Source organism: Fringilla coelebs, assembly GCF_963513975.1.
Source record: "Fringilla coelebs genome assembly, chromosome: 13".
Taxonomy (NCBI): Eukaryota; Metazoa; Chordata; class Aves; order Passeriformes; family Fringillidae; genus Fringilla; species Fringilla coelebs.
The window spans coordinates 13,148,315-13,161,447 of NC_140039.1; the positions used below are offsets into that span (position 1 = coordinate 13,148,315).

At 40.6% G+C, this 13,133-nt stretch overlaps 1 protein-coding gene across 1 annotated transcript; it reads left to right on the plus strand.

Moving 5' to 3' along the window:
• The first annotated feature begins 288 nt into the window (after positions 1–288).
• Positions 289–11,778, plus strand: CCDC174 (coiled-coil domain containing 174). The gene is made up of 11 exons (XM_084214663.1): positions 289–384; positions 1,802–1,906; positions 2,806–2,906; positions 3,792–3,850; positions 4,766–4,946; positions 6,405–6,500; positions 7,246–7,382; positions 7,778–7,872; positions 8,126–8,273; positions 9,074–9,208; positions 10,282–11,778. The coding sequence occupies exons 1-11, from the start codon at positions 343–345 to the stop codon at positions 11,277–11,279; spliced, it is 2,097 nt and encodes a 698-aa protein (XP_084070789.1). The 5' UTR covers positions 289–342; the 3' UTR covers positions 11,280–11,778.
• The last annotated feature ends 1,355 nt before the right edge of the window (positions 11,779–13,133 follow it).

Here is a 13,133-nt window from a genome sequence, read left to right on the forward strand (position 1 = left end):
CTGCTCTGTCACAACAGCAGCAGCTCCAGCCCCGCGGCCCACAAGGACGTTTCCAGTGGGATGCCGGAAGGATTTGTCCCGCACCCGCCAGAAACCCTCATTTTCTCTCTCAGTTTGAGCACAGGGATTACCCAAAGCCAGGGAAGCGCCGGACGGGAGCGATCCTCCCCGGCCCACCCACCCCCGGCCGAGCCCCCAGGACCGCCCCTGACCTCCCCAACATGGCGGCAGCGCCCGCCCGGCCGCCCTCAGCAGCACTGTCGCGATAGCGCCGCGCTTCCGCCGCGCTTTACGGCAAGGCCGCCCGGCGGGGAAGGAGGCGGTGGCGGGGCCGGTCCCGCCATGGACCGGAGGAAGAAGCCGCTGGACGTGGCCGCGTCCTCGGTGAGTGACTGAGCGGGGAGAGGCAAAACGAACCCCTCCGCCCGCCCAGCAGGCTTGTAGGGCTGTGAAGTGTACCCGGGCTCCCGCGGAGAGTACGGGCCCGGCCGGCGCAGGCCGTGAGGCTCGACGCGGGGATCCGCTGGTGCGGCCGCTTGCGGGGAGAGCAGCGCACCGGGGCAGGGCTGGTGCTCTGCTCCTCGCCTTAACCCCGCCGCCGTGAGCAGTCACTGCGGCAAATGATGGATTAAAGGGCTGTGGTAAGGCCGTGTGCCGCATCTTCGGTCTGTGACAGCGTCGGGGCTGGGATTTTGTCCCCTCACCTTCCTGACCAGGCACACGCCCTGCGCTCCGAATCCGAGTCTGCCCGGCCTGGGTTTGCTCGCATTCCTGGCGCAATTAAATTAAATTAGCCCATAACAGGGAAAAGAGTTTTTCCTAAGGAGCAGGAGGTGTGTGCTGTGGCAGAGTAATTTCCCACCCTTAGGGGTGGTGAGGTGCTGACCCCCGCTGTTCTCCAGGACGCTCATGAGAACTGCCAAGCACTTCAGATGAAGAGCTATGTAAATAGTTAATGTATGCTAATAGTTAACTGTGAAATATTTTACATTGAATTTTTGGAGGATCACCTCTAAGCAGAAGGGAGACTGAGTGATTTTTTAAGACACTGCACTTCGTTGTCCCAGGGACTTGAGAAGCAAATGCTGTAGTGCTTGGGACAAGTATTAATACCAAAGTTTTGCGCTTTCCTGGTTTAATGTGCAGCTCTGAATTTTGTCATCTATAGGACTTGCAGGAAAAGTAGCATAATACCCTCTTCCAAACTAGTTTTGTAATCCCAAGATCACAACCCTGCCAATGATGTTTCTTAATAAAAGCTGAGATGGACCTTGGTCACAAATGGCAATGCTACTCATATTTTTATTTAAAAAGAAGGAGAAAGAAAATACAAAACTATTAAACAGTACATAAAGCAGTGGGGAAAATATATATTTTACTGTAGCAAACTTTTATCAATTATTTTCTGAGACAGGATTTTATTAATTATCTAATGGTTAAAAATTCCCTCTTCATATTCAGTAGTGCTTTTCATTACTCCTCTATTTGTTTGCCATTAGGAGGCTGGTAAAATCTAGACAGAGCTATGCCTCTCTTATCCTCATTATGTAGCAAAGGATCAAGGATATCTTTGGGGATTGTTTTAATCCCTAATCATAATTTGCATTCTGTGGTTTTTATTTTGTTTGCTGTAAGATGTGATCTTGGTGATTAGATCAGTGCTTCCAAGTTCCACATAAAAATGCAATCAAATGCTCCTATAAGTGTAACTAACAGATTGTTTTCCTAGAGTTCCAGTTGTTTATTGCAGTAACTGATGTCTGTGATCTGTTATTTATGTGTTGTTTTGCTGCTGGTGTAGCTGGTAGATCTCAAAGCCGAACTCTTCCGAAAGCAAGAGGAATTCAAGAAAGAAAAGCTGTTGAAAGATGCTGGTGCCTTTGCAAAGCCCAGAACCTCTAATAAGGTAAAAATATCTTCCATTGTTGTTTTTGTCATTCTTTCACCTGAAAGTAAGGAAGTTAATATTCAAATCTAAATAACAGTAAATACTCAGAGCTGAGTTTCTAGTCAAATATAAAATGATGAGAACGTTCTTTAAAGTTCATTTCTAGGTAAAATTCCTGTGCACAGCAGAAAGCTTAGTATTGTGCTTCTGCACATCTAAATCCCCACTTAATCTTTATTCCCCAAGGGTCCACACCCTTTAATTATAGGAAAAGATGTTTCTTTTTCTATTAGAGGATTTTGTATGATGCTGCAGGATGGAGGATGAGAGATTCTTCTAGAGTCATTGAATTTCCTTGATAAATGCTCTGCTATCTGTTTGTGATGTACAATAATGAATACACAATTATCTCTCTTGTTTTGCTCTATACCACACTTTGGGTTTTGTTCATTCTGTAGCTTTCTAGAAGCAGAATGTGCTGTTCCTGCCATATTTGAAGCGTGTGCAGCATTTACAGTGTTATGTTGCAAACAGGCCACCTGATTGTATTTTTTACCTAAAATGGAGACAATAGAGAATGGAAACATTTTTTTAGCTTTGTTAGTACATATTTAATCAGCAAGATTGCATGATTGGGTTTTTTTAACCTTAACATCTTTGCCAGAATAGATTTTTGTCTGATTTCTGAGTGCCTTTAGGATTTTTAAGGCCTTCTCAGCCTGCCCTTAACTATGATACCATCCTGCAGCCCGTACAGCACAGAAATAATCTCAAATCAAACATGTGTAAGATGCTATTTACAAAGTCTTCCATGATTCACGTGCATCATTTGATTATAGAGTTGAAATATTTTTTTAATTGTTACCATTTCAATATTTTCATCTATTTATTTGTTGTTACAAAATTGTCCTCTGCAGAAACCCAGTATTTGGACCAAACAGAACACGGGAGTTGTAAATCGAGCTGCGAAAGATGTTGAGCAGAAGGCAGAAGAGCAAGATATATTGGATAAATCAAGGTAGCTCTTAGGCTCTGTAAGAAAGGAATGCTTTGCAGAATTTGTTCTTTGGTATTTAGAAAAGCACAGAAAGAAGTTTTTTTGGACCAGCAGTTCTCATTAGACCAACCAGGAATTCCAGCATCATCCATACTTTTTACCAGTAGCGTACAAACTGCACCCCAGCAGTCTCATGCTCCCATGACCTCACATTATCACAGCTGTCTAAATGTCTCAGGTTACTGATTTTTTTTTTAAAGTCATCTTTAGAATTACCAGCCAGTGCAGTGACGTGTTAGAATTCTATAGCAAAGTGTTTCTTGGGCTTGACAGGAAATGGCTCACATTTTCAAGAATTACCTCATTTTCTAAATGGGTTGGTTAAACAAAAAGATATATGTGGAAAATGCCATTTTAAAATCATTTGCTGTGCTTCTGTAAGCAGTTCCTTGCTCTTTGAAATTCCAGAAATTAGCTAAGGTTTTCTCTTCAGTTTCTAAGATTAGGTGTAACTTTGTGATATCTCTTTTTATTCCTGTAAAACTGTCTTTCAGTATCTGCAAATAATGGTTTCATTTCTAGTATTTATCTGACAGACCACAGTACTTAGATAAAGGTGGAATTCTCCTAACATCAGGTTTCTGCCTTCTTGACAAATTACATTTGAGATTAAATTTATAATTTCACTAAAATTATTTTCAGTATGAATTCTGGAACTGGAAAATATTGTGTCTTCAGAAATGCTAGTGAAGGTTCAAAACAAAAGCCAGGCATAAGTCAGCTTCTAATAAACACCTCAGACACTTCCAGACTTTTCTTATTCCATTTATCTAAGGCTAAATAGGTCACTTTAAAATGTGCTTGGAATTGGTGGGATTGCAAGGTTTATTTTTTTTTCTTTTTCAGGAAGAAGCTTGAAGAGAAAGCAAAGCTGTATGAGAAAATGACAAAAGGAGACTTCCCAGGTGAACAATACTATTGCAAAATAAGCATTTATATATGTATAAATTCTTGGAATTATTATACAAACTGATTGGCATGGTTTATTCCACTTTGAAAAGGAAAAAATATGCATTTACTGGAGAAAATAAAATTACTTTTGAAGGGCAGCCTGACCAGGTAAAGCACTAGGGGATTGTTTCACTCATTCATTAAGTGGGTGAACTATATTCTGTTTTTTCAATACAGTATCTTAGAAAAACAAAAAAAATTGTTCTCCATTGTGTGATTTTTGGATTGCATTGCTGGTGCTCTGTCCTGCATTCTAATTGTTGGGCCTTTATGAGGAGGAGAGGATCAGGAGAGGATCCTGCCTGGTCAGTATCTGAATGCCAGTCATGCAGCTAATAGAGATAGAGAATGCTAATCTTCCTTTCTTTTCTCACACATTCAGTCACTTTCAAAAAGTAATTATTAAAATACAAATCTCCTTGCAGTTAACCTGTTTTCTTTACCAGTGTCCGTCTTCATCCACATGATCCCACCACTTTCCTCTACTTTCCTAACAAGTATACCCTCATGAATGCTTGGCTCCTGCCAACATACCAAATGTTAGGCATCAAAAAAGTATTTGAGCCTTGACAAATCCTTTGCTTATGAAATAGTTAACAAGCAGAGAATGTTTTGCTGCAGAGAATGCAGCCTATTCTGTACTGCACACAATGCCCTGAAACTTCGATTCAGAAATAGACATTATCACTGTGGAGCCACTTGATAGCTCTGGGTTTGTTTGGCACTGAATGAGATTTAAGTACTCCCCAATACTGTGGTCAAGGGCATTGCTGGCAGCTGAAAAGCTGATTGTAGCTATTTGGTATTGATTTTGTGCTCAGTTCTTTTCTTTTCATGGCTGTTCACTAAGAATCGATTTTCTGCCTTAGATGAAGAAACCGAGGATTTGTACCTGGTGGATTTCACTCAGAAGATCATAGACAAACAGCACGAAGTTCAGGAGCTGCAGCAGAGCGAAGCTGCTGGGAAGACTTCAGAAAGAGACACAGATGAGGAGGAAACTCAGCCTGAAGCAGACATTCCACCACCAGAGGACCCAGATGAGGAATGGTTGGTGCTACTGATTGGGCTCATCCATCCTGGCCACTCTTATTCTTGAGAATTTCTTGAGAAAATACTTTTCTTTTTTAAAATGTGTGAAGTGGCACCTTTGTTTTTCATTTTTGTTTCATACTACACATTGACAAGGAGGTGTTCACATTCTTTCATTTCTCCTAGAAAGACAGTCCCCCATGACACTTTCATTTCCACACAGATAACGCTGCAATAGAATCTACATCTAGGATCTTCAGAAATTGCAATGTACTATAGGGGTACAACATAATTTCCTCTCTGATTTTCTTGCATAGTTTATGCAAGTAGTCATCACAGTATTTGGTACCATTTTATACTTTGATGTGCTGAGTTGAAATGTATTTTAGCAAAACTTGAGGATTTTATGGTATTCATCTTCCTTTCTTTAATTGTGAGTGACTTAAAAATGAGCAGTCATTTAACTGCACAGCCTTCTCTTAAAGGAGAGACACTCTGGTTGGAATAAGAACATGATTTTTAGCATTTCTTCCAATTTGCTGCAGCACAGCAAATAGTCTCTGACAGTTTTCTGTATCATTCCAAGCTAGCATATTTTTTCATCTGAGACATTAGGAATAATTATGAAACCAGTCCTGACTAAAATGCTTGTGGAACAAGAGATTTTACTTCTGGTAATCTGTTTAAACCAGCAGTAACCAATACAAAACAGCACCCCCGTTCTTCAAGTACTAAACTGTAGATATCCTTAGAAACTATCTAAAGGACTTACTAAAAGCACAGATCTTTAGAAGTTTGAGGGTTGGGAGCTAGATTGCCAGTCATACTTTTTTAGATGTAATATTCTTAGAATGGGATAATTGAGGCAGCTTGATGCTAAAGAGCTTCCCACATTACAGGACAGTAAGTGTAGCTCTTAACAGCTTTTTCAACAACTGTAAATCAGTTGTTCAGTACTATAAAGAGCTGAATAAGAAGCACAATAGCTTCAGAGGAACATTTTGCTTGTGTTTTAGTCAGCCTTTGTTATGCCAGTTGAATGCACACTATGAGTCTGTTCTGAATGGCCTTTAGACCAATAATTGAAATGTATTGTAGCAATTTCATATCCACAAGAAGTCAATGCTGCATCATTATCTTCACCATGGGAAGCAAACAGTAGGCTGAGTTCTATTTTGTTGTGAAAACTACGTGACATGGTTACTTTTGAACATTTTGTACACCGTTTTATTGCCCAAGTGAACAGGGGTCTCAAAGGGAGACTGAATACGTCTGGTAGAACTGTCATATGCCCCATTCAGAACTGTCCTCTTAATCTGGGAGCATGTTAAGTGAAAAGTAGGAGCAACTGTCACACACAGACTGGGAGGGGACAGATACTCTTTGGAAAGGGTCACTGCTTCTGTCTTCTAGGTAGGATTTCTGTTAATCTGCAAACAGAAGTTTTGCATCACTTTTCTTTTTCTTTCATTACAGGGTTGATTATGTTGATTTCTTGGGCCGATCTAGACGCTGTATGAAGAAGGATTTACCAAGTCTACTTAAAATGGATCAGGAACTTCAAGGGAAAAGGTGTGATTTCTCTAATGGAGCTGCATGTTCTTCTCAGTATTTAATGTATTTTTTTTAATGAGAAGGAAGAGAGGCTGTGCTTTGTCACTCCATTTTCAATTCAGAATTGATGTTACTGCTTTCTCTAGATTTGCATAATTTGTAGAGAAAGGTTTTAAGCAATCTCAGATATTTGTTCCATCTTTTAAAAACTGGGGTCCTAATATTTCATTATACCTTCCATAAAATGCCAGGAAAGTGATTCTGGTTCTGTTTAACATGGAAATTGATGTTAAACAGCTGTTTAACATCTCTTTTGTTACAATTACTTCCTTATTAATATTTGGGTATTGATATTTGCATATTAATATTTTGAGTCAATCTTTTGGGTGAAGCATTGTTTTGTTACTTCAAATACATTTGCTTTTCTCACATTAAATCTGAAATGTTCCTAAATGCGATTGCTAGAATCCCCACAGATGCCAATAACTGATTATTTCATCTCCCATTTTGTGATTTGGTAATTATTTCGTAAATCTTCTGAGAGAGAATAGTATTTTGTCTTTTAATATCATGTTCTACCAGTACCTTGTTTTAGAGGCAGCTTTGTATTTCTATCTTGACCATGTACCATAGTCATCAGCATTGTATCACTAAGTAGTACCTACAGTGATCTGTGTTTTGTGGAAACTGCAATAGTGGATCATATTTGCACTGTTTGGTACTGACAAATTCTGCTCTGTAATCCTTAATTTGTTTTAATTAGACAAGAACCTGATGGGAATACTCTGTTATCTGAAGACATGAGAAGAGAACTTCAGAGGCAGCAGTGGGAAAAGGAAGAAGAAGAAGCCCTCAGAAAACCCATGGGACCCATACATTATGAGGACATTCGAGAAAATGGTACAGTGCCATACTTTATATCACTTACCTTTGTATCACCAAAGAAATCAGTTGTAGAGGGAGCAAGGGAAAGTTACTTCCTGTGCCCTGCATGGCAAAGTGGAGGTGTATGTTAAGCTACATGTGTAATAACTGTTGAAAATTACTGGTAGATAAGTCTAGATTTTTTTTTTTCTTCAAATTGTATTTTTCTCAAACGTTTTTCTACCTCCTCCTGTGTTCTCCTTTGAGAAGCTTCACTTTCTGTATTATCTAAGGCAAGCCTTTTTTAGCCATCTAAAAGCAATCCACTGTTGGGAATAATTCCATGCCTGAAAGCAGGGTGCCTGGAGGCTGTAGTTATTGCCAACTATAAACTGAATTTAACTTAAACCTATTGTTTTTCTCCTTTTCAGAGGCCAGGCAGCTCGGTGTTGGTTACTTTGCCTTTTCTCGGGACCAAGAACTCAGGCATAAACAACGGGCAACCCTGGATATGCTGAGGGAGCAGGTATGAGAGTGAAGAGCAGACTGGGCTGCCAGGGCCGAGGGTTTCAGAGGTTACTGTCTTTGATTTGTTGTGTAAGTGCTACTTTAGGTGATGCATGCAACTGACTCCAAAGAAGCCAAAGAAATTTGGCTTCTTTTTTCCTGTTGAAACCTGGTACTTGATTAGGATTGCTCTTAGTTGTTTTGTGAAGGAAGATATGTACTTGTTTATAATAACAAAGGAAGAATAATTCATGTTTTCTTTTGTTGTTAAGACACTTGATCAGAGAAATAAACGTGAACAGCTGAAGGAGAAGAGGAAAGCAGCTCTAGATGCAAGACTGTCCAAACTTCGAGCACGGAAGATTAAAAAGTTAAGGGAAGCTGGATTAGAGGAAGAGGCAGAAAAACTGGAGAATGGAGGTATGATCTGTTGCCTTTTTAAGTTAAATACTTGCTATTTCACCTTGTTCTTGATCTGTGGACAGACAGATTCTAATTTATATTTCTTTAGACAGTCAATATATTGGTATTGTATATTCTATTTATACAATTAACATAACTGTTAGGATAATGAAAGCTACTGTAATTGCGTGTAGTTATAAAATCATGCCAGAAATAGCTTAATAATGCAGGTAGAAATACAGTATGTAGATTGTAACCTTTTTCTGATTCACTCCCGTCAGCAGGAATTACATGGGTTAATTATGCAGGTTGAGGCTAGAGCTGCTGACACTGTACTGGCTTTTTCTTCTATGAAGATGAGGTAGAATAAGTAGTAACAAGGCATTTTGATATCATTCAATATACACTGTGACAGTTTCAGTGCAGTGTGTGAATTGGAGATACAAGTGACTCTAGGATATAGGATAATGAATTTGAATTCTAATCCCGTGTCTGTGCTGTCTCCCTTACGACACTGATAGTCAACTCGTACTGTCTGTCTCCCACTGGAAAATGTAGCTGATATTTTACTGTGTCACAATTCCATGCAAGTGATTAACTGTGAAGTGTTCTGGAAATGAAGAACAGCATTGTGCCACTGCTCACTGTTATGGTTGTTCAGAAGAATAAGAATGCAAATTGTTTTCTCCAGTAAATGAAATAGAGATACTGTTCTTATTGGAGATGGATGGAAATAAATGTTCTTATTTTTACCTGTGAGAGTCATACAGATTTTATTCTGTAACTGACAATCTCTACTATCTCTTCCTGTAACATAGAGGTGAAAGGTGCTGCTGAGGAACCAGAACCTCCAAAAGTTACTGCAGCAAGTAGGAAGGTAGAGGTCATCATCCAGGAGAGGAGAGATACAAAGCCTGGAGTGCCTTATGTCCGAGAGTGGGATAAAGGCAAAGGTAAGGAAATGTAGATTCAGAAACATTATGGGGAAAGAGCATGTACACTGCCACTTTCATTTCTGTTTTGTGACCAAAGTATGGTAAGACTGAGAAGCACTGAAATTCTTTCTGCCATGGTACTGATGACTCTCTGGTGTCCAGGGCAGTGACTGACAAGGATGCCTTAGTGCCAGTAGCTGCTGTTATGTCCCCAAAAGTTTTCTTCTATATGAGTTACTGCATTTCTGAATGATCTTGACAGGTTGACAGAATGACAAATTCTGTAGTTCATAAGATGTACAGTGTGATCTTTTCTTGATATATTCCTGTGGTTTCTGCTACCTGATAGGATGTATCACACAAACAGGTACAGCACAATACTAAAACATGATTGAAGCAGAGACCACTTCAGTGCCTGTGTCCCATTTTGAAGCATCTTCCTTGCCACAAAGTGATGGCTGTCTTGTAGGTCCTTCCCAAACCTATTAACTCATTTTGCACTATTAATCTAAGCTCATGCACATTCTTCTAATCTGATGCATGACTTTTACTTAAAAAGCAAACAAGGAATAGACAAAGCACATAAATGCTCACCTTCATTAGTACCATAACAGCACTATTACTCTTCTATGCAATACTGATACTTCCAGATTCTTCTTACTTTTCAATCTTTATGTTCCATTAATGAACATCACTGTGAGGGGAAACTTCATGATTCCATTAAACCCCCAAACTTTCAGATTCTATCGCATAAATCTTTATCCTCTCTGACAATATTGTTTTCCTTCCTCTGATGAAGCCTGGTATCTCACCAACACCCAGGCAGCACTGCAGCAAATACTACACTCAGAAAGCAGAGGACAGCTTACTCTAAAATGCAGAGTGAACTGACTGTGGTTCACTGAAGGAATCTGCACTAGATTCTTGTATTTCCATGTAGTATGAGGTGAAAAAGGAACTTCAGGTGGCTTTACACCGTTGCCACCTGAAGTTTGCCAATTCTTTGTTTGCCAATCTGTTTTCCCTCCTGTCTTACTGACCTTCAGACCTTGAAGTCTATGCTAAATCTACAATTTTCCTGTTTCTAACAGAACTGATGTTTGGACTATGGGAAAAGAAACAGGAAGAACTTAGAGATGAGCGAGACCCAGAATTTGCACCACCTTCTGATTACTTTTTGGGACAAAAGAAAGATGATTATCTCCGAAGTCGGAATTCAAATAGTTCTGAAACCTCCTCTGAAAAACTGGAAACTGAGAGAGCACAAAACCAACAGAGGCCATCGGTGCCAGGGGGCAGTGGCAGCAGCGCTGGAGATGTGCCACCATCACCACAGCCTTCCAACAGCAGCGTTCCAGTTAAGCCAGGGTCAGCAGAGCCCAGTGGCCGTGACACTCAGGGCATGTCATCAGCAGAGGATGACAGCAGCGATGACGAGGACATGCTGCCACCAGCACAGGCTTATGGCTTCGGTGCCCGAGGGGTGCCACCCCCACTGCGGGGTTACGGCTACAGCGCCCGGGCTGTGCCACCGCCCATGCCAGCCTACGGCTACGGCACTGCCGAGGTGCCCTTCCCAGTGCAGGCTTACGGCTACGGAGCACCAGCAATGGTGCCACCAATGCACAGCTACGGCTACGGCACTCCTGAGATGCCCTTTGCAATGCAGGCCTATGGCTACGGCACCCAGGGTGTGCCACCAGGAATGCAGACCTGCGGCTGCAGTGCCCAGGATGTGCCACCAGGAATGCAGACCTGCGGCTGCAGTGCCCAGGATGTGCCACCAGGAACGCAGGTCTGTGACCTCAGCAGCCAAGATGTGCCACCAGGAATACACACTTGTGCATGCAGCAGCCAAGATGTGCCACCAGGAACACACACGTGTGGCTGCAGCAGCCAAGAGATGGCACCAGGGACAGGCACCTGTGACAGCAGCACCCAGGATGTGCCACCAGGAACAGAGGATAGTGGCTGCAGCACTCAGGATATGGCACCTCCAGCGCAGACCGACAGCAGTGACACTCCAAATCAGGAACCACTTTACCAAAGTTTAGATGATATGCTCTCTTATTATAGACAAGTGACTTGAACTGAGCAAAAAGATAAGCAAGAACCATGATCTAAAGAACTGGAATATAATTAATTATGTGCTCGGCAGAATATTACTTTCCCACAAATGGGAAAAATAAGTTTCTGTAAGTACATCAGAATAAATGTCCTGGACACCTAAGCTGTTTTACATCACAGCTATATTTTGCCCAGTTGGTTTTTTTTATTCTTCCCTCTTCACTAGAATTCAACTATTACACCTGAACTTAAGTCTATATTAATTACTTATTTTCAAGAGATAAACCTCTTTAGTTGGTTGCTCCCCGCTGCCTTCTGGTCTGGAGGTATTACAAGTTCAGTGACATCCATAGAAACAGTATTGAAATGGTATGTCCTCTGCTGCCAAACACAGAATGATTTTGTTCCTCACTTAATCTCCTGTCTTTCACGAAGTGCAGAATATTATCTAGTGAACAGTGGTGGTACACAAGGCCTCTGCATTCCTGAGGTCCATATATAGGTCATAATTCTATGCAGTATTTTAGAGTGGAGACGTAGAAATCAATTAATAATGATGGGTAGGCTGAAAATAAACAAATAAACAAGAAGCCTTGACACCTGAAATTACTGTCTTACTGGTTTAGAAGATCCTCTCATAATTCTCCAAGTATGTTTATCTTGCATAAGGAGTTACATATATGGCTTTATTTAATAGTTTTTTTCCAAAAACTGTGATATTGTAGTCATTAAATATAAAAGCAGACCAATCTCTACCAAACTAACTTTTATTTCAGAATCTTTGTAAATGAGAATACTTACTTGCCATGTTGAAGATTTTTATTTCTGAAGGTAATTTAGATCACTCCACTTGTATTTTAAAAGCCTCATACAAGGATAAGACCTAGAAAAGCAGGTTAGAATGGGCGATTGCATAGATTGTTAAATGGCAGAGATAAAATATGAACATTTAAATGCAACAGTGAACTGGCCAAAGAGACAAAGCTGATTTGCTCCTCTTGTGTGCCTCAGTCAGATATCAGGCTGCTCTGCAAGCCTGGTGAACAGCAAGATGTTCAGTGTGACTGAAGGATGTGCAGAAGAACATATTCTGTCCCCAGATTCTAATTTAGCCTCAGCTCCTACATCACTGGCTTTTGCACTGGAATTTGTGGAGCAGGAACAGTACATTACAATTATATATTAATTTAATCTCAAAATACTATTCTGAAGTAATATAATACCACTATTCCAATTTTGAAGAATATGAGGATGGAAAATGTCTTAGAGAAGGTCACGCCCAGTCTTCCAGGCTGGTTGATTTACACTGAAGAAGATTCCTCTTCTAAGACCTCACAGAATCAGTATCTGGAAGCCATTCAGAGCAGGGTATAATTTCCTTGGAGCTCCACTAAATCTAAAGAGTGGGCAAAGTCTTTTCAAACAGTAGAGCTTGACTTGAATTGATTATGGCAATTGTATCCTTCAATGGATTTCCCTACAAAGAATATTTGTGTCCATTTGGTGCCATTTTAATTGACATCCATTTCCAGCTGCCTTTTGGACTTGGTTTTTTCTGTGCCCTTCAAACTGTGATAATTTTATGTGTATCTATGGTTTAGGAGTTATATTGTGTTTGCATTAGTTTAACATTGAGCTGGAGCTGCAGTAAGGAATGAAATGCCATTTATTACATAGTGTTATGTAAAAAGATGCAATCAAAGTGTTCCTTTGTTTAGCTTCATTTCCACAGCCTAATATTAAACAGGAGGGCTCTTGGCCAGGAGGGCGGTTCAGAGCCTACATTAAAGTTAAGCCTGTTGAGAACGGCTCTCACTGCAGTGATCTGTCACTTTGCCATTTGGTCTCCTTCCCTCTTGTCTTGCTTTTTTTGCTG